The following is a 20378-nucleotide window of genomic DNA, read 5'->3' as shown; positions in this document are numbered from 1 at the left end:
ATTTTTTGGGTTCACTGAATTGTTCATAATTTTGAACAAAATAATAATTGAAAAAAAATATTTCTTTTTAGCAAAGGAAGAAGCAAATTGTGCAGTGTGCGATAGCCCTGGAGACCTCTTAGATCAACTTTTTTGTACTACCTGTGGCCAGCACTACCATGGGATGTGTCTGGACATTCAAGTCACACCTCTAAAAAGAGCAGGTTGGCAGTGTCCTGATTGCAAAGTGTGCCAGAACTGCAAGTAAGTGAGACTTACAGGACATGGAGGAGGATGGCATGAGATTTATGTCCTGTGATTTTGAAATGCGTATTTCATTGTTTGGGGTTTTTTTTCCCCCAAAAAATGATTTTCTCATCTTCATTGTTATGATGCTGTAATAGCTGAGCAAACCCTTGTATTGGAAGCTTTGTTCTGAAAGAGCTGAGCTGAAAGTCATGTGTGTTTTACCCCAAAAGTTACCATTACCTTGGCGGGTTCTGGAAAGCAGCAAAACATTCTGATTTTTTCCTCCTTTTATACAGGAGGATTTTTCTCAAATTTACCAAATAAATAATTTTAATTTAGTGCCTTCACAGTCTGAGAAGCTGTGCTTTTTACTCAGCTGACAGTTCAGTTGTGCCTGTACCTGCACACTGGGCAGGTCTCCTGCATTAGGCCCTCTCATAAAATGTCTTTCAGAGGTATGTAAAGAGTCATTATGAAAACAAAACCGTGGCTGGGTTGAACAAACAAACAAAGTGACTTGAGTGGCCCTGATGGAGTAGTTGCACCAAAGACAGAGACAATGAAACTCAATTGCTGTGGCACTGAAAGGGTTCACTTAGAAAATTCTGACTGCTTGTGGGCGTGCTCTCTTATAACTTATTCTGATGGGCACCTGCAGGGTTCTTTCACTTGCTTGTTTTTTTTAAAGAACTTACTGAAAAAGAAATAAGAGTTTTGTTCAGCTTTAGTCAGATCAGCTGTGACAGTATGAAGGAAAAAAACCCACTCTAGTACTGCCTCATGTATCTGATCAGTCAGTGCTTTCCTGTTTCCCAAGCCGAACACTTGGTATCTACTAGCAATCCACTCAGCCCGCTTCAAAAAGAGGGTGTTCCCTGATCACACACAGCAGATAACAATTCTCAGCAATGAAACTAAAAAAGAGAAGCACATTCTAAAAAGTATCCCTGAAAATGTTTTACTGGGTAATTACGGCATCTGCTAACAAATCTTCTTTTTAGTAGAAAAGTAGAGAAAATGTGATGTGTTTACACCCAGTCCGTGGGACCACATGAGTTACATTCAAGGATTCTGAGGGAACTGGTGGATGAAGTGGCTAAGCCACTATCCATCATATTTTAGAAGTTTTGGCACTCTGGTGAAGTTCCCACTGAGTGGAAAAGAAGAAACATAGACCCCATTTTTGGAAATAAGGAAGACCTGGGGAATCACAGTCAGTCCCACCTCCCTGCCTACCAAGGTCATGGGGCAGATCCTCTTGGAAACTGTGCTGAGACACCTGGGACATAAGGACGTGATGGTTACAGACACCAAGACTTCACTGAGGGCAAACAGTGTCTGAAAAATTCGGTGCCTGCTGTGATGGGATTACAGAAGTTACGGGGGAAGAGAACTGATGTCACTTACGTGGACTTGCGCAGTGTTCAGCACTGTCCAGCACAGTATCCTCGTCTCTAAAGTGGAGAGAAATGGATTTGACAGATGGAGCACTCTGTGGATTCAAGAGTTGGGGTCAAGGACTCGAGTGGAGACCAGTGATGAGTGTTGTTCTTCAGGAGTTGGAATTGGGGCTGGTGCTGCTAAATATCTTTGTTATGACATGGGCAGCGGGGTCGAGGGCACCCTCAGCGAGTTTGCTCGCGACACTAAGCTGTGTGGGGCAGTTGATGCTGAAGAGGAGGGACACCATCCAGGGGGACCTGGGCAGGCTGGAGAGGTGAACCTCATGAACTTCAGCACAGCCAAGTGCAACGTTCTGCACCTGGATTGGAGCAATCCCAAGCACCAGTACAGGCTGGGCAGACAGGCGCTCAGAACAGGTTGCCTGGAGAAGCCGTGGATGCCTCACCCTGGAAATGTTCAAGGCCAGGGTGGATGGGCTCTGAGCAACCTGGTCTAGTGGGAGGTATCACTGCCCATGGAACTGGATGGTCTTTAAGGTCCCTTCCAACCCAAACCATTCTTTGGTTCTATAATTACTTAATGCAGTATGGTGGGTTTTCACCATTATTGGAAGAATAACATTTTAAGCATATTTTCATGCAAAGAGGGGGGTTTTTTAAAATACCAGGTCTCCCAGGTAATGAGGTGGCATCTAGCATGCAAAATCCCATATACTGCAAAGCTTTATCTAGGCAAATCTTGTTGCATGTTTTCTTACTGAATTAATTTATTTAAACTAAGGCATAACACAATGCCTTTAGATATTACCAAACTATTTGTCTTGTTGTCAGCAAATTCATTTTATCACTGGAATCTGTGGTGGAGCTCTGTAATACATCACTGTAGAAAAATTGAAATCTCTTCCTTTAATGTTTGCTTTGCTCTTGCAGTCATATTGTTTGACATTGTAGGAGCTCCAGTTGTCAGACTTGGCTCCTTTCTTCCTTTGGAAAAACTGCAGAAACAAGTACAATTGGATGTTCTTTTCAGAAAGAAATACAATGTATATTGCAGATTTTGAACTGATTTCAGTACAGAAAGACCATTAAACCTGTTTACATGTGTGTAAGTGAAAGTGGGCCAATACCTAGTATTCACAGTGATTGCACAGGCTCGGCTCTTGGTGAATAAACACAGTGGTCTGCACTCATATATAAAAATTAATTTGAAGGCATTATCTCTGGAGATATTTGTAAGTAGTGTTTGCATATTTCTATGTGCACACCTGTGTCTTCCTGTTTAGACTTTACTTGAAACAGATCTTTTGTTGCTGCTTATTGAAGTAATTTTTGATCACTTGTTACTTTCCTTAGACACTCTGGGGAAGACAACAAGATGCTGGTGTGCGATACATGCGACAAAGGCTACCACACTTTCTGTCTACAACCAGTTATGGATGCCGTACCAACAAATGGTTGGAAATGTAAAGTAAGTGGAAAGGTTTCAGAGTAACCCCTTGTCATTTATTAGAGCTCAAACTTTGTTATCCACACTGTGCTGTTCCAGGTGTATTGTGCATTGCTGTTGCCATGTAATGTAATTTGTGATTTCTGAGGGAATCCCACTTGGATGTAAATCCTGTGGCTCTACAGCTGCTCTGTGGGGGAAGCTGTCAGTGCTGTGGCTGAAGCAGCCTTTACAGGACAGTAAATCAGCCTCCATAGGGAAAAAGAGAAGTGTAGGATCCAGGTGCAGTGGATAACCTGCAGTTAATAACAGCTGCTTTTGTGATCCAGTGGGAACAAAAATGTACACTCAAAGCTGTATAATAGTATATGTAATCTGTACTTGAAGTCTCTTTATATTCAACTCCTCCTTGCTTACCAGAACAGTTCTGCAGCTCATGGGTTCCTTTGCATTTGAGGAAGGCAGGATGAATTTGTTGTTTTATCAGTACCTTTGAAAGTAATTGCAACATGATGTGGGTACTCCCTGTATATGATATGGATGTAATGTTACATCAGTTTGTGGCAGCCATAAGATAACAGAGTAGCAATAAAAAAGTTTCACCCCATAAGAAATACTCTTTTCAAGTCAGGGAGTAGTGTCAGGAAACTTCTTGCTGTTTTGCAGGTTATTCATGCTCTGCTGTCAGGTCTTGGATAACTTTTTGTGTTATCAAGGACAAAAGCTATTAAATTTAATTCAAAACATGAAAATGTCAGTTAATGGCAGTTCTATCACATTGTGAAATATCTTAATTAATTACTAAATTCTTGTGATCTCTAGAACTGTAGAATATGTGCTGAGTGTGGCACACGAACAAGTTGTCAGTGGCACCATAATTGTTTGGTATGTGACAGTTGTTACCAACAGCAAGACAACTTATCTTGTCCTTTCTGTGAAAAACTGTGCCTCCAAGACTTCCAGAAAGATATGTTGCATTGTCACATGTGCAAAAGGTAAGTATCCAGCTTCTGTTAATTTGTACTAAAATGTGTAAAGCTTTTGATGAGCTGTGTGACACTGATGGGTTTCTGGGAAGGATGTACACTGTGTTTGATGTACAGTGCCACAGGATCTTGTGCAGCTCCTTGATCTTTCATCCCTAAATACAGTGAACAATAGCAGGTAGCTTCATTTTAATGTTAACAAATAAGCATTAATTGGCAGTTACATGAGGGTACCTGGCAATTGCTTGCTGCAAGCTGCTGCTGCCTCTTGAATTTAACCTATTTTGTGAGGGAACGTGCTAAAAAAGTCATTGTCCTAAAGCTTAAACACTGTTGTTGCAGTGATCTGGGTTGTTTTTGTTTTTTTTTAATTTTCAGGTCTATATTTTCTGTTTAATTTTATGTCTCTTTCTATTTTAGTAATTTTAAAAAAATAAAATACACTATGTGGAACATTTCAAGAATATGAGATATGGTTCATTTTCAGTGGTATCTTACTGTGCAGCATCATGATGATGCTCTACATCTTGTGGAGTCTGATTTGCTTTAGGGACAATTTAGGTCTTCATGTTTAAGTTTGTTCACTATTTGACATGCTGACATATGCTTATTCCTTTAAAAATCTCCATAATCAAGCATTGGATGAAAATTTTTATTTCCCCATAGGAATGGGAAACAGTGCTATTTTTTAATGGATTTTTACTATGATGCTTTATGTTTTCATTACTAAAATCACAGTCACAATCAATTAAACCACAATAAATTAATCTCCCCAGATGGATTCACATAGAATGTGACAGATCTCCAGGTAGTGAATTGGAGTCTCAATTGAAAGACTACATCTGCACTCTTTGTAGACAAGGAGAAGGGGATCAGACTCAGTCATGTGATGTCATGAACACCTCTGAACTCATTCCTGGACCTGACAGTGTAACAGGTAATCAAACTTCACAGTTCCAAAACACTAAAGTCAGATCATAATATCTGCAGTCTCACTAAGTCTACTGTGAACCAGCCACTCAAATTCTACTCTGTGAGGTTCATCCCTTCCTCTGTCTAACAGTAGCTGCTCAAGCAATCCATGGGTGGCTTCTCTTCCTGGCTTCAGGATCCTGGATACAAACATGGGCTAGTGAGCACCATGATTGTGTCTCTCAACCTTCCAACTCCAGCCTCTCAGCCTGTAGCTGTAAACTTCACTAATTTATTTTGAATGTGGTACAGTTCATAAATGTATTCATTTGGCAGCCTGGCTGTTTTACTCATTTGTGCCAGGTAGGTATTTTTGGAGACATTCAGTTCTGTTTCTCTCTAGCTGCTGGTCACTCTCATAGTGTCTGTTCTCCTCACTTTATCCAGGAAGGGCAGAGCAGTGGGAGCTGGACTGTGTTCAAGGGACACGTGTTTATTTAGCTAGACAGCTTTTAATAGGTGTCTTTTTTCAAAGCAGCATATGATCAGTCATCTTGTTTCTGAGACATTCTTGTCTAAGTGGACAAGTCAAGCAGAAGGGAGAAAGTTGTGGAGATGTGTATTTTTTAAACAATAGGTCAGTAACAGTAAGCACAGGGAGGACTTGGATCTGCTGATCTGAACCCAGTGGGTCATCCACAAGAGCAGTGTTATAAACTCATGACTAAAAGCTTTTGTGTATTTCACACCACGTGGTCTGTTGGGCAGCACCTACACTCATCCAGGCTGAATTTCCCTGGAGAAGTACAGCTGTGGTTAAATTCAGAAGCAAGGTAAAATATAACTGATCAACTGCAGAGCCACTGCCATGTGCATTTTGTGGGCTTAAGCAGCAGTGCTTGTGCACTGACTTTTTGTTATCTGTAAGTATCTATGATTTTGAAAGCCTGGTAAATTTTGGCAGGAAGGGGGAGGTGTTGGACTCCAGCAAAACTCTAATGTTTGTGTTCAAACTGATGCTTTGTATAAACAAGTCATCCCTTTGATGCTATCCTGTAAATTACCTTTTGTGAGCAGTAAAGACATGATGAAAAAGGTGCTGCTAGAGGAAGGGCAGTGACAGGAGGTAAATGTCTGTAAATGAGTTCACTCTGTCAGTGAAGGTGGCCACCAGGTTAGGAAGAGTGGCCACTTAAGCCTTTGCAGATCATTCCCTTCTGAAAGCTTAGGAGAGGCTGTGGACTCCCAGGCAGTGTTCTTAGAGCATTTTGAAGATGTCCAAAACAAAACATACACTGGCACAACTCCCAGTCTCCTACAAAAACTCCTTTTGAGTAAGTAGCAGGTTTATCTGGAAGGCTGAAATTTTAAGCAGTGCTTCTGTTAGGATTTCTAGGTAGTAGAAACATTGACAAGCATGCTCTTGTCCCCAAGGAAGAACAGGACTGTCATCTCAGCTGCTAGGAGTAATCTGGAGCTATTACATCAGTACAGTCATGCAGTGTTTTATACCCAGGAGAGCACTTCTGTACTTTAAAATCAGATTTGGAGCCAATCTAAACGATCATTTCCTTGAAGTTAAAAGTATCGCCTTAAAGTAGGCAGAGTCTGAGCACAGCTTTTAGGGTGCTAAAAGTAGTATCACCTAATAGTTCCTGGCTTTTTGAACTTAAAAAAGACTTTCTTGATGCAGAATGCTGGATTTGTTTCACTTTTTTTTGTGCTAACATCCTTGGAGGATCAACTCTCTTCAAGTTAATGCTTGCTGTATAGTTTGTTTTCCATACATCATCTAGTGCATTTTAATCAATGTCCTTAACTGAAAAAGCTTTTACACAAGGGGGAAAAAATAAGTATTTCCTGTTTCTGTGCTCTATAATGATCCTGTCAGCCAAAAAAGCACTCAGTAGTGCCAGAGATTAAGATATTTTAGTTCTAAAGTGGCAAGTTTTCATCTTGATGAACACATAAGGTGAAAATCAGTGTTCCCAGTGCTGATAGTAGATGGAACTTCATATCTATGCCATAATCCATTGTAGTATTTGTATACAAATTTGAAGCCTTCATGCTTCCAGTTCTATTGAATTTTATAGACTTGGAATTTAAGAAAATTCTTTTGTATTGCTCAGGCTGTGTAGAAGTCTTGACTGCGTGCATGTTTTCACTATAAGGTGTATGTAATTGCCTTACAGACATGTTTTACCATCTGAGTAGTGTAAAACAGCTTCATTGTTAATAAGTAAAATGTTCTTATTTTTTAAGGAGTACTGTGTAGTCCCTTTAACCTTCTTACTGACCTGACTATCATCATTAAATATCAATCTCTCTTTAGCCAAAAGGTCAAACAGTGACAGCAGTTGTTGATGCCAAAGTAGTAGAATAAACATAACAATTTTAATAACTGCTTTGCTTCTCCTTAAGCTTGTACAAATGAAATGGAAATGGAAAGTGTTGGAGAGGATATGGCATTTCAGGAACAACCCATTATTGGTGATGGTCCTGATCAGGAATCAGCTCTTGGGTGTATTACAGAAGGTAAGAAAGAGTTGCACTCTGAGAAAATACCAGTTCAGAACCCTTCAAAACCAGAACCTTCTTGCAGTCAATAACGTTTGCAGTGCTTTATAAACGCAAGAGGGAAAAGCACCTAGAAGGCAATAGGAGACACATTGCAACAGTTCTGAGTTCTCAAGCAAGAGTAACTTCTTTGCTTAATAAAAGAAGTGTTTTATTGAAGGCAAAGAGAGTTCATAATATTTGTGTTGCTTTATATTTGTTTTTTTACTTTTTTTGTTGGGACTGGCTTTTTCCAAGCTGGAAAAATAGTTCAATGCTTTGTATGCTGGAAGTTTGTTGTAAGACCCAATGACCTGTTGCTGTTCAAATACTGTCACTTACACTTTCTCTCATGTGCTTTATTGTTGTAACTCCACAGGCATCCTTCGTTAAGGATTTTCTAGTTTTGGGTTTTTTTTGTTTGTTTGTTTCTGGGGTTTTTTTGTTTGTTTTTTTGTTTGTTTTTTTGTTTTGGGTTTTTTGTTTGTTTTTAATTTTATTTTTTTTTTGTTTTTTCCCTTTGTAAGTCAAACTTAATCTTCCAGACAATGTTGCAGCAGCTGATCATTTATGTTTTGGGAGAAACTGCATCTTAGCATATGCACAGGGAGGAGCAGCTAAGAAGGGTCAAATCCACTAGATGCATTAGTGACCAATATAAAGGGTAAAGAACTTGCCAGGATGTCCCATTCAGTTCCAGATGATGTTGGAGGATGGTTGCTGTAAGGGGAGACAAGAAACTTGTATTTAAAAACAAAGTAAAAAGCCCCCAACTTTTCAGGTTAGCTGTGATCACCGAGTTGTGCATCCCAGCCTGTGGTAGAAGGGCCATGATCTAAACTGTGAATACTCAGAATAAAATGCTGGCTGTGAACTTGGTGGCTGAGGAAGTTGTAGGAGTGTGAGTTTAAGAAGAGTGCAAGTGTAATAGAAAGTAAGTGGCCTGTAAGAGAATTAGGGCCCATCAGAGGAAGGTGTGAGAAGCCAAATTCAGAACAAGGAATGTGATTCTTTATAGAGTGGAACAAAAACTCTGGAACTCCTTGATGAAGAATGTTACGGATGAAAGGTGCTTGATTTGGTTCAAGGGAGGGCTAGATAAATATTTTTGAAAGAAATTCATATTACATTAGTAAATTAAATTAAACCAACAGCAGCTGTTTTCATTTCAGTTGATTTCCTAAAGTCTGAAAGAGATTTTGGAGGAAAATGATGTTATTTGTACTTGTCCTGTTCTTCTTAGCTTTTTGAAAGTGTTGGGACAATAGCTTAAAATACATAAATTTATGAAAGCATACAACTTCAATACACAGAAATGAAAAAGAAGAAACTACTTTTGGCTGCCTACCTGGAAATGTGTGTTCAGTTCCTCAAAAATTAATCTTGGGTCTATTTTCATGTCATTTACTCGGCTGCATTTTCAGGGAAGAAAAATAATGAGCTAAAAATATAGAGTACTGTAAAAATAGCTACAAAGAAAGATATTTATGTAGTATATTTTAAGCTACATATTAAATTCACAGAAGTAAAGTGATATGTATTGGCCTGCATGATGTGTACCAAGTATACTTGTTGACCAGTAGACCTGAAGTTTTTTTTTTCTTTTTCACAGTGAGCCTTTAATATGGTTGTACTTAATTACAGGCATATCACCAGAAGAAAAGCCCACACAACTGGAAGCAGAAGTCTCTGTTGAGATCAGTTCAGCTGAAATGGAAATGTCTCCTAAAAAGACATCAGCATCTGGTGACAGTCAGACTGAGAAAATAATGGAAGTGGTAGAAGGTGTTCAAGCTGTAGCACAGCAGGAGTTGGACAAACAAGCTGAAGAGACACAGCTGCCTCAGGGTACTGTGGAGCTATCAGAAGTGTCCACAGCAGACTCGCGGTCTCTGTCTTCAGTACCTGAGACCATGACTGGGACACCAGAAATGCTGGAGACTGAAAGAAAAGGAGATGTTTCTGTCCCCATAGAACAACAACTGGAAATAATAAAAGTGCAGAAAGATGTAGAAAGGGAAGAAACCCATGAGAAGTCAGAAGCACCAGCACTTCTAGAAGTAGAAACTGCTGCTTCTAATGGAGGTGTTGCAAATAGTTCACCAGTTGGAGACAAACCCATAAAACCACCAACTGAGATTTGTCCCTCACTTCCCCCATCACTTAATCTAAACAAGACAAATGTGTCTTCCTCACCAGACGTTTCTCTAGACTTGCATCCTGCACGAGATGTGCAGCACAGTCAGCCCCCAGTGCTGCCTCCAGCTGCTGGGAGCGCTCTCCCAACCACCTACATATCAGTCACTCCGAAAATTGGCATGGGAAAACCAGCCATCACCAAACGCAAGTTTTCTCCTGGAAGACCCAGATCCAGACAGGTAAGCACATGCACTGTTTCATTATGTGTTTATTAAATTTCAGTATAACTCATTAAATTCACCTATTTCTTATGCATTTATTCTCCTAAGTGAGAGTGTAGTTTATTTCTTCAAGGAATTAATGTTATGGTAAATAATTAAAAAGTCAGCCGTCATAAAGCGTCTCTGGAGAGTGTTTAAGTTTCTTTTGGCTCATTGTTAAAGCAAACTAGAAGAAAATTTGTTGTATTTTTCATACAAATGCAGATAGATGTAATGCTGTGCTATTTAATGTAACTTTTTATATTTTTTATATATGCATTTATTTTAGCTGACACTTTCAAAGTGTGTTAAAGCTTCTTAAACTGGCTTTAGAGAAGAAGCTTCTACAACTCTGTATCCTGTAGATACAGGAAGTGTCACTGCCAGATATTTTCTTGATCGATGTTTCTAATGGTGTGGTAAATAACTGTGTGGTTTTGTTACATTAGGAAATACCATGTAAGAACTATCTTGTACAGATCATTGTGGCTTGACTAGGATTAAATTTGATAAGTGAAAAGAATCCTCAACTCTGACACTTTTTGTAACCTCTTTCTCTCTAACAGAGTTGTGTTCCAGGGAAAATGGTTTATCAGTCCAGGGTATTCATTTCTTGTTGGTCAAATTCTATACAAAAAGTATGTCAGTGTGACAAGTTAGTGTTTCATCTGCTCATCATATTTTTAATCTTTGGGACTTCCAGGTTGATGATTTCATGCTTTTCTGGTGGTGATAACAAAACTTTTTTTTTTATATTTTATTGATTTTATATTTATATATTTTTATATATTGCACAATTCTTTCAGTTTTTGCATGTCACCTAAGGGTTCAAAAATTTTTGCTTTCTAAGGTACAAGAGAGTGTTCTGGAAAGTTTTTCTGCTGTTTCCACTGAGTTTAGGAGATTTGTGTTTGTTGTGCTGCAGTTAGGTTTTCCTGGGTCACTGTACAGTGAAGTGTGTATATCATATTTGCAGATATACATTAATGCCTTAAATAAATTTCTCTTCAGTACTCTGAAGTTCCTACTCTGGGTTTTTGATGAGGGACTGGAAGCTGTTGAATGGTGTTCTGTAGATGATGAAAAAAAATATTTTTTTGATGTCCAGTTACAGACAGGTATTTTCCTTTTGAGCAAGATATAATTGGACAAATCCACGATGTGGAAGGCATGTATTTAAATCACTTTAGACTGCAAACAGAAATAGGTTTAGGTTTATTTTCTGGGGGTTCTAAATTACTCTTTTTAAAGAAATGTGTAGTTTTCCGAATGGAGAGTTGTGGATAGGAGCAGAAGCTAAATCACAGAATGGGTCGGGTTGGAAGGGATCACAATGGGCCATCTGGTCTAACCTCCCTGCTCAAGCAGGGTCATCCCAGAGCACATGGCACAGGATCACATCCAGCCAGTTGGATTTCCTGTTCCATGGGGATACTGTGGGATAGTTTGGAAGGCAAGCAGGTAGTTTTTCACCAGGTATAAAACCAGAGAAATAAGACCTGTTGTTTCTTTGTGTCAATACTGTAGACACTTCAAAATGGATGCTTTCTCCAATTCTGGTTTTTGGAAAGCATTATACAGGACAGGCGCTGTCAGCTGAGAAAAGTGCTCCTTGATGATTTTCCATCATATTTTCCATGCCAGTGGAACTCCACAGATCAAGAAGAGACATAAGCAAGCTTATTTTAGAACATTTTAACTTAACACAGTGTTTCAGTTCTTGTCCATCTAGGGGTGATCACATTGATCTAAAAGCAAGTGAAAAATGGGAGAAACAATATTGAAGGAAAAGGTGCTTCTATAAAGTTATAGGTGTAGCTATTTGGAGTAAACCAGGTCATGTGTGATTCTTCTCTGGGTGGCACTGAAGAGCAGTTGTCTTCTAAAAAGAGGATTAATTTTATGGGTTTGGAGTCTGCTTCTTCCTGTTTATAAAATAGCAGATATTGCTGTTGTGTGGCTTTGTGTCAGGTATGAGGTTATACCATACAAGTGTTACCTGGCAGCTGCAGGAGTTCTTGGCTGCCTGTCGTAGAGAGGAGGACAGAAAGTTACAGAAATTGGGTGGGTTTTGCTGATTAAAGAGATTGTGGCTCCTGTGCCTGGTGAAGTTAACATTGGGTTCACCCCTGCTTTCTTCTGTTGTGCAAAGGAATTTCCAGTGCAGAACTTGTTTCTTGTCCAGGACTGCTCAGGTTTAAAATAGCTCCTTCATGAAGTCTGGTCACTCTGTGAACCCCAAAGACAAGCCAATGTAATTTCACAAATGGTAGTGTTCTGCACTTTCTCCTAGAAGTTTGAAAGCTTCTAATATGCAGTTTACTTTGTTGGAATGTCCTTTTCCTTACTTCATTATTCCTTGTCCTTATTGCATTAAAAATGTAATAATATATCCATTGCAATGGGTTTATGGAACTTCCTATAAAGAAGAATAAGAAAAAAATTTCTCTGGATCCTGGCTATATTTCCCCTGAATTTTATAAGACACATGCTTCACTGGAGTCAGGGGAATCCATGTAGAAGGATAGTTTCTGATTTGAATTTGTTCTCACTAAATTAATGTCTTGTGCTGTACAGTAGGATGAATTATCAGACCTTTCTTCAGAATCTGTTAATACAATTGCTAATAAAATATATTTGATTAATTATTCTGGTTTGCCACTGAATACAAAGTTCTGCATAATCTGAAGTAATTTCCTGTGCCAGTGATGTATCTGCAACACCACATTGCTCCTGTTTGGAAAGGACTAAAACCCATCTCAAAAATGAAGACAATATTCTGCTTAAAAAAACTTCATTAACCCCTTCCAGGGCTGCAGTCAGTGTCACTGATGGCAGCATCCCTCTGCTGCCTGGCATTTTTGCAGGCATCCCAACTTTGCTTAGAAGCAACAGGGGAAATTCAGCCTCTGACCAAAAGGGGGGATGTGTATAAATCAAAGTGTAGGTACAGTTAGGAGCTGTATGAATTGGCTGTGGCTGGTACAAATTTACTCGGCTTTGGGGAACGTGTCAGCCCATGTCAGTAAGGTGCCCTTCTGTAGAGAGTGTTTTTTAGGACAGCATGTTATCCATACCCTCAGCTACACAAAAGCTGCATTCTGCCCTGTGGGAGGACCCTCTACCTGCCAGGCTCAGCATCTCACTGGGTTTTGTTCCAAGGACTGTCTGCTATTCCTGTTCGCCTGTTCCATAGTGCAGCCAAATTAATTTTTACATGTATTTGAAATTTGAGTGTTCATAGATCACAGATACCCTGAGCTGCCAGCATGATCAGGTTTTTATAGTGCTGTCCTTAGAGTTGTGTCTGTCCAGTTTGTTCTCCATGGAATATAGAGATGTACCACTCTTGCCTGTAAACTACAGATTTATGTCAGGGGCAGGACCCCACTTTGATAATTTTCAAATTTCTTTTCTGAAGCAGCAGTCATAGTAGAAATTATCATCTAAGTTTATTAATGACTAATCTGACATAGATCCAGTTTGAAATTAATCTTCTCAAGGAAAATGACTATTTTCTGTGGAGGTCTGTATTAAATGTTGTATTTGTTCTGTGTATCTGAATTGAACAGATTTGAAATAGTTATTTTTACTATAGCACTATGTACTGGAAAGTATAAGATTAAGTCAGTAAATAGAAGGCATTACAAATTTTGGCACTGAAACACTGGTAGGTGAAAAGTTGAGGTCATTCTGTAGAATCATTTTGAATAAAAAACAATAGACTTCTGCTGGGTTTGTAAATTCCATAAATACTATTATAGTTTTATTCCAGAGTGTTTTCCTTGAGAAATACCGTGTTCAGAGGTATTTAATATTCATCACTATTGATCACTATTGTGCAACACACTGAATATCTGTTGGTGTTTCAAGGCTTTTTTTGAATGAGACCAAAAAAGACAGAGTGCTGTGATGGGTTTGTGTGCTGTCTTGGATGCTGTGGCTTTTTTGCTGTCTACACTTAGGTGGTATCACTAAGTATGTTGTTGGAAAAAAAGATCAAAAACCAGTCTTTTCCAAGGATCAGTTTTTGTTATGGTTCTTAGGTTTGGTGCTTGGTTGGTTTTTTTTGGTTTTTTTTTAATGAGGAGAACTGTATTTTCAAGTGATCAAAGTTTGTTCACAACCCTAAAATTACATTAAATATTAAATTGCAAATCGAGCTTTGTGCATTTGCAATTGCAGTAGATTCATAAAGCGTTAAGCAGCTAAACACAGTCAGTGGTAATTTAGTGAGATCTCCTGACCCTTGCTGACACTGGGTTTCCTTTTGTTATAATTTACTTGCAGCTGTGTTGTTCAATTTTGAGGACTCAAGAATATGATGGAGAATTAGAACTTCCTGTTTCTGTCACAGTACATAATTATTGCTGGGTTCTGATGTAAATGAACTGAATATAACTTTCTCTGCAGTGTTGTGTGGTAATAGGCATTAATTAAAAGCCAAAATATAATTAATGCATCTCTTTGATGTAATTCATTTGTTCGTGGTATTGTGGAAATGTGTTTTTAATTAAGTTTATCTGACCAAGAATTCAAATTTTTCTGATCTACAATAAAACTTGGATTAAATTTCCAATTTAATTCTTAACAATATGGTTCATGAATCATATACAAATCATTTTGTTTTGCAAGACTGAATATTTCGTATTCATATTTAATGTTCTTTTAGCTTTTTAATCTTTTGAATATATTTAATCACTAGAAAAGTTATCTTCTTAAAAGGAGAATAATTTTGTACCTCCAGACTAAGAGTAGGTAATTTTAGTTGTTGATTAAGTATTTTCAGCATGTTTAAGATCTTGAATTTTGACACTGTCAGCATGTTGCCTCCTTTATAGATTGATGTAAAGATTGCTTCTTTGACAAATAGATTTTCTTTGTGTTACTATACAGATTTTCTTTGAGTTGCCATTTTATAAGAACAGTTAACCTACCATGCATTATGAATTTTAGAAGTAATGGGGAAACTAATTAAAATTCAATGGAAGTTTGAATTTCACCTGCTAAAATTGACTGTTACTTGATAGTAAAACTATGGCTGGAATAGTTAAGGCAGATCTCCTGTGCCACAGACCTGCTGTTTAGTTGCCTAGCAGGATATCAAATTTCCCTTTTTCTCCCCCATTTTTGACATGATGTCCCTGTTCTGTCACGATGTTCCATCCTTGTGCCCTGGGTGTGAACAGGGACTCGTCCATCTCTACGTCTGAAGGTGCAGAAGGTTTCTGCCCAGCACTGTTCTCCTGTTAGATGATGAAAACCTCTTGATCTCCTGACTGGTCTGCATGATGACCACCTATCTGAAGTCAAGGAGAAAACTGAGCTAGTAAAATCTTCCAATCCAGAGTGTTTCTGTCAGCACACTGACTGGAACCCTCGAGCAGCTGCTGTCAGGAGCTGTTCTGGAGTGGCCTTTGGAAGCCCCTTGGCAGAGGGGAGGCATCGATGGCCATCCCAAGCACACAGGTGCTCTGGGCACTAAGCACTTTGTAGTTTGTGTTGGCAGAATAGTCAAGTTGTAACTTTTTTGAGTGTTATGTTGTCCATATTCCTTTTCCTGTGCATGTAAAGCTAAACTCCCAGAAAGCAGATTTATGCTGAGTACCACTGTGTCCACACTCTGGGTTGTAGCAAGTGCTGGTGTTTTTACCATGTGACTTTTATCCATAATTAAGCTTTTAGGTCACTGACAAGGGATAGCCCTATTTTCAGTCAGTGCAGCTGTTAGCAAGACACCTCTTTGCAGTCCAAGATGAATATATGTTTTGATTGAGTTGTTGATTCCAAAGAAACTTATTTCACACAAGTTCTTGATGGAAAAATTGCGTTTCAGAAAAGAAAAAAAAAACCAAACCCCACACATTTTGCAAAGCCATCTCATTTGCCTTGATGCTTATTATCATTATTGTACATCTCAGCAGTCAAAGGTGTAAATGTGTTTGGGCTTGCCCTTGTGAGCAGTTGTGAATAGTTGGGATTGTTTGTATGCATGAGGTTATTCCATATCAGCCCTGGGATTGTGCTGCTGAATGGCATTCTGGGGAAGGTAAACCTACACTTCTCATCAGTTCCACTTCTCATCCTGGTATTCAATATTTTTCACTCTCACAAATTCAGAATTGGGAAAATGTACTGTCCTTTATTAATCTAATGTGTAAATTGGCAGTGAAGTTATTTATGATGTCTGTCTCCCACAGTCTTCCTTCTGTGCTTGAGAAAGTCTTCCACAGGTTTTACTTATTTACTTACTTAGTATGAGGAGCCTCAGTATTTTTTTCCTTGTTTGTCTTAGTATTTTCTTCTCGTTTTGCTTTATTTCTAGCAACAGTCATACAATATCTCACCATGATGGAACTACATAAATAGGGATAATAATTAACTAAAAAGAGCTTGTAGGTACACATATGGTGTATATTATTACATATACATAATAGCATGTTAAAATGTGATACCACAGCATAACATGAAAATGCTGGGGTGAAAGACAACCAGTGGTAGGGTTTTATAATGGTTTATTTATGGTAGACTTGTAGGAATGAGCTTCTTTGTTGATTACCATGGCTATTTTCCTTTTCTTTTGTCCGGTGGTTTATTCATATTCCTCTTGTTTGCTGTGCTTCTCAGACTAGTTGTTGATGTGGTTGGGGGTAGTTTAGCTTCAAAAGTCAACTGAGGCCATCAGTTCTTCCAAACTCTGATTTGGAATATAAAAGGGGATGTTGCCACCTCCAACTACTGTCGTCTTCACTGATGCCATAAAAATTAAACATGTAATTTGCTGTTATGATTGCTTGCTTTAGATTTGTATTAAGCTTTCTTTATAAAACTCATTTTGTTGCACTTAACCATCAGTTGGAAGTAACCATTAATTTTAGGGTGTGTTTCAATGAGAAACTAAAAATTTCCCACTTTCTACTCACTCAGTGAACTAATTGACTACTTAAGTTAATGTAGTAATGCCTATGCCTGCATGTGCTTTGCTTTTCAGATTTTTTTTTGTTGCTTGCTTTTTGCTTTTTTTTTTTTGGCTTTTTTTTCTTTTGCTTTTTTTTTTGCTTTTTATGTTGCAAAGTTTTATACATCTATTTTCTCACCTACCGTATCCTAGGGGGCTTGGAGTACCAATAATACAGTCAGCCCACCTTCCTGGTCCCCAGACATTTCAGAAGGTCGGGACATTTTTAAATCCAGACAGCTTCCTGGCAGTGCCATTTGGAGCATCAAAGTGGTAAATAACTTGAATTTATTTTCATGTATCCATTGCTATCTTTCTGCTGTAGAGATTAGTGATGAAATTCTGTATCTCATACCTTAATTAATCTTCCATTCTGTTACTGTTCAAGGCCTCTAAAAACTATTGAAACTCTGGAGCTTTCAGGCTAAAAGATGTGAGCTCTCCAGAGTGTACAGTATGATGGCATTGCCTTGATTTTCAATGGCAAAGAATACTTTGTATTACCAAATTTTGTGTGTGTTAAGTATATAATTTTTTGTGGTTGGCTTTATATGGCTGTCAAAATAAATTACCTGAGAAGGAAAATGTCCTCAAGACTGGCAGTAAGGTAAGCCAGGCATGGAAAGGAGCAGAGATCTGAATGATGGCTTGAATTCATTGCTGTGGAGAAATCTTGCAGAGTGGATTCAAAGTGACATCATTTTTAGCTGATGGGAGAAAAAAAACAACTTTCCTACCTGATTAGAAGGACTCAAACTTATATCCACGGTGACATTTACCATGAAGTAACTATAGTAGAATTAGTTGGTTTAAGTAAATTAAAAAAAAAAACTAAGTTATGAAACTGACAAATAGCTGTAGCTTCCCAATGATTTAAGTTCATCTCACTTCAACTCTCATTCTAATTTTATTTTAATTTGACATCAGCTTAGCTTTTGCTGCTTTAAGCATTAATTTTCAGCTTAATATTCAGCATTAACATTGATACAAGTGTGTGCTTATTCCTGTTACTAGTTGTGTGAAAATAACAATACTGACACCTGTTCTGAAACAGAAAATAAGAAACTTGTCAGAAGAGTTTTCACATTAAAAAATTGGTGATTGTTTGTCTTGTATGTGCATATGTATTAGCTCCATAGATATCTAAGGACATTTTTTTGTTTCACTTCAGCCTCCAGCAACATCATTCCTTTCACTCAAGTATCATTGTATTGCATTAACTTGGTGTGTGAGTCAGTTTAATTTCTCTTCCCTTTATTAAATGGGTGTTAAATAAAATTTTAACATTGGGACCCTTCAGTTCTCCCTTTAGTTATGACCATAAAGTTCTTTATGTTCTTTAAAGCAAGAGTTGGAATATTTGAGAAATACTGTAAGGGAATATTGAGCCCACAGTGCTTATTTCCATCCAAGGAACTCCTGTCTCCATCAGGAAAGACCCTTCATGTCTGTTGGTGACACAGTCCCCACAGAGCTTTGTTGCTTCCATCAACAGTGTTTTACAGAGCAAATGTTCTGCTGTGGCATTAAAAGTATTTTGCAGCAAATGTTTGGATACCCCATACTCTGTACTCCACACCTGGGCTGTATTAGGAGCCGAGATTATTGACAAATATGAAAGGCAATAAATAATGCTTATTTTGTAGTAGGAAAGGTGCTTATTTGAGTACATGCCATAATTATCAGTTACACAGATTAGAGGCTCTGAGACACACTGTAAATATGTCTTAGAGATCAGCCAGAACTGGGGGATGTGAATATGTTCTTTTTCTCTCTGGAAATGATTAGGGAGGATTAGGAATCCTCTTGTGCTTAGTTCATTCAGAAATTTAAAAAAAAAAACCAGAAAAACCCAAAATTCCAAACTTAAGTCACTGTATGAATAACAGGTAATCGTTAGTAAAAACATACTTGCTCTCCCAAAGATAATTGTAGTTGAACACACTGAATGCTCCAAAGCACAACACTGCAGCTCTGCATCTGCATGTTAAATAGGGAAGGGAGAAAAGAAGCTGTCTGTATATAAGTGGAGATTGTATAAAAAAAACTTCACAGTATGGGGGATGTTGATCTGAGTGTAACTGATAGAATTAACATAAAAAACTCTCTCTGTATATGCTGAATTAAGAGAGTTTCATGGAGCCAGCTCCCACTTTGTTTTGTGAGTGGGACTCAATCCTAATAAATTCCAGGTTTCACTTGATTATTCATAGTGTAAGAAGAGTATCTATGATTACCAGTAATCAAGTGTCCAGACCCTGTGCAGACGTCCCATGACTGTCTGGGCTGACTGTTCAAAGAGAAAAGAAAAATGAATCATAGAATAAAAGATACATATTGGAAACTTTGCAACTGAGGTGGAGGGGAAGTGGTGGGGGAAATGCATATTTCCAGTTACTCCTGAGCAGAAAATAAACATTGCTGGTTTGGCTGCTTTCTCATTGATGATAAAGATGAGCATATTACACCATGTAAGTAATTAAAGGTATTTCGCACAGATTTATGCAGAGGTTTAATGACCATGCCCTGGTATGCACATACTCACCTGAAATCACAGGTTTTTTTTTTACTTATGTTTTTCCCTAGATGAACTGAACAAGTTTGAATCCCATGTAACAAAAGAACTTGAGGTTGCATTTACATTGTTACCTTACATTGAATAGGGCCGAGGATCAGGATTCCCAGGGAAGCGGAGACCGAGAGGAGCTGGTCTCTCAGGAAGAGGTGGCAGAGGAAGATCAAAACTGAAGAATGGAGTCGGGGCTGTGGTCATTCCAGGGGTAAGGACATCTTTTTTGAAGTCATATTGAAGTCTGTTAATGTAACAGTTTTATTCAGCTATAATTTTTGTATTAAAATACTGTATAAAAAAACCAACAAACTCTGCAGAGCCAGGGGTGTTTGATGAAGCCTGGCTGTTACTGCTTGTGATGAAGAACTAGAAGACTACAGCTCAGTGGGCTTGAGGCAGTTCTGTGCTGCTCTTGACATTTAAAGACAAAACAGTTGGGAGTTTTAAAGTTCCATTTCCTCATGTGCAGAACGTGCTTGGGTAAAGGCAGCAGTGACTGGAACAACCCAGAAGGAGAGAGCAGGGTTTGTGCTTGAGAATGTAACAGCAGCCATAGGAGACCAGAGCAAAGGTTCTTCTAGACTAGAGTGGTGGTGCAGGAGTGCAGAACAGAAGAGGAGGAGACATTTCAACAGTTTGTGGCTTGAGGAACAAGAAGTGGTGTCTTTGTCTTGGGCAGCCTGCATTGGAGCTTCCTTCATAAATCTGCCCATTCACTTGAAAAAACTTTAGGAAAACCATGTTGTTAACCTTTTTCAGGTCTTCAGCTCCACAGCTTATGTTTTAAGTGGCTGCCTCGTGGATGAGCTGCCTGCTCCTCAGTGCTCTTAGAGAAGAGACAGTGGAAAGCTGGTTTCTATTCACTTCATCCATGCCACTCAGTTTCTGTAGACCTCCATCATTTCTTCTCTTCTTTC

The 20378-nt window shown here is 38.6% G+C and overlaps 1 protein-coding gene across 10 annotated transcripts in view; it reads left to right on the top strand.

Moving 5' to 3' along the window:
- KMT2C (lysine methyltransferase 2C) overlaps positions 1–20378 on the top strand; it is a 191956-nt gene that overhangs the window by 104476 nt on the left and 67102 nt on the right. For 9 of the 10 annotated variants that reach the window (XM_058831023.1, XM_058831032.1, XM_058831028.1 and 6 more), the window contains 8 exons: positions 72–243; positions 2985–3099; positions 3901–4073; positions 4841–5001; positions 7398–7511; positions 9177–9910; positions 17043–17162; positions 19553–19669. In XM_058831023.1, the coding sequence (XP_058687006.1) occupies positions 72–243; positions 2985–3099; positions 3901–4073; positions 4841–5001; positions 7398–7511; positions 9177–9910; positions 17043–17162; positions 19553–19669 (1706 nt within the window). The remainder of the gene's footprint in view (positions 1–71; positions 244–2984; positions 3100–3900; positions 4074–4840; positions 5002–7397; positions 7512–9176; positions 9911–17042; positions 17163–19552; positions 19670–20378) is intronic. The other variant, XM_058831029.1, reaches the window with a different exon arrangement.

The sequence above is a fragment of the Poecile atricapillus genome, chromosome 2 (genome assembly GCF_030490865.1).
Source record: "Poecile atricapillus isolate bPoeAtr1 chromosome 2, bPoeAtr1.hap1, whole genome shotgun sequence".
Taxonomy (NCBI): domain Eukaryota; kingdom Metazoa; phylum Chordata; class Aves; order Passeriformes; family Paridae; genus Poecile; species Poecile atricapillus.
Note: the sequence above shows the minus strand (reverse complement) of the source record. Positions and strands in the feature narration are given on the sequence as shown.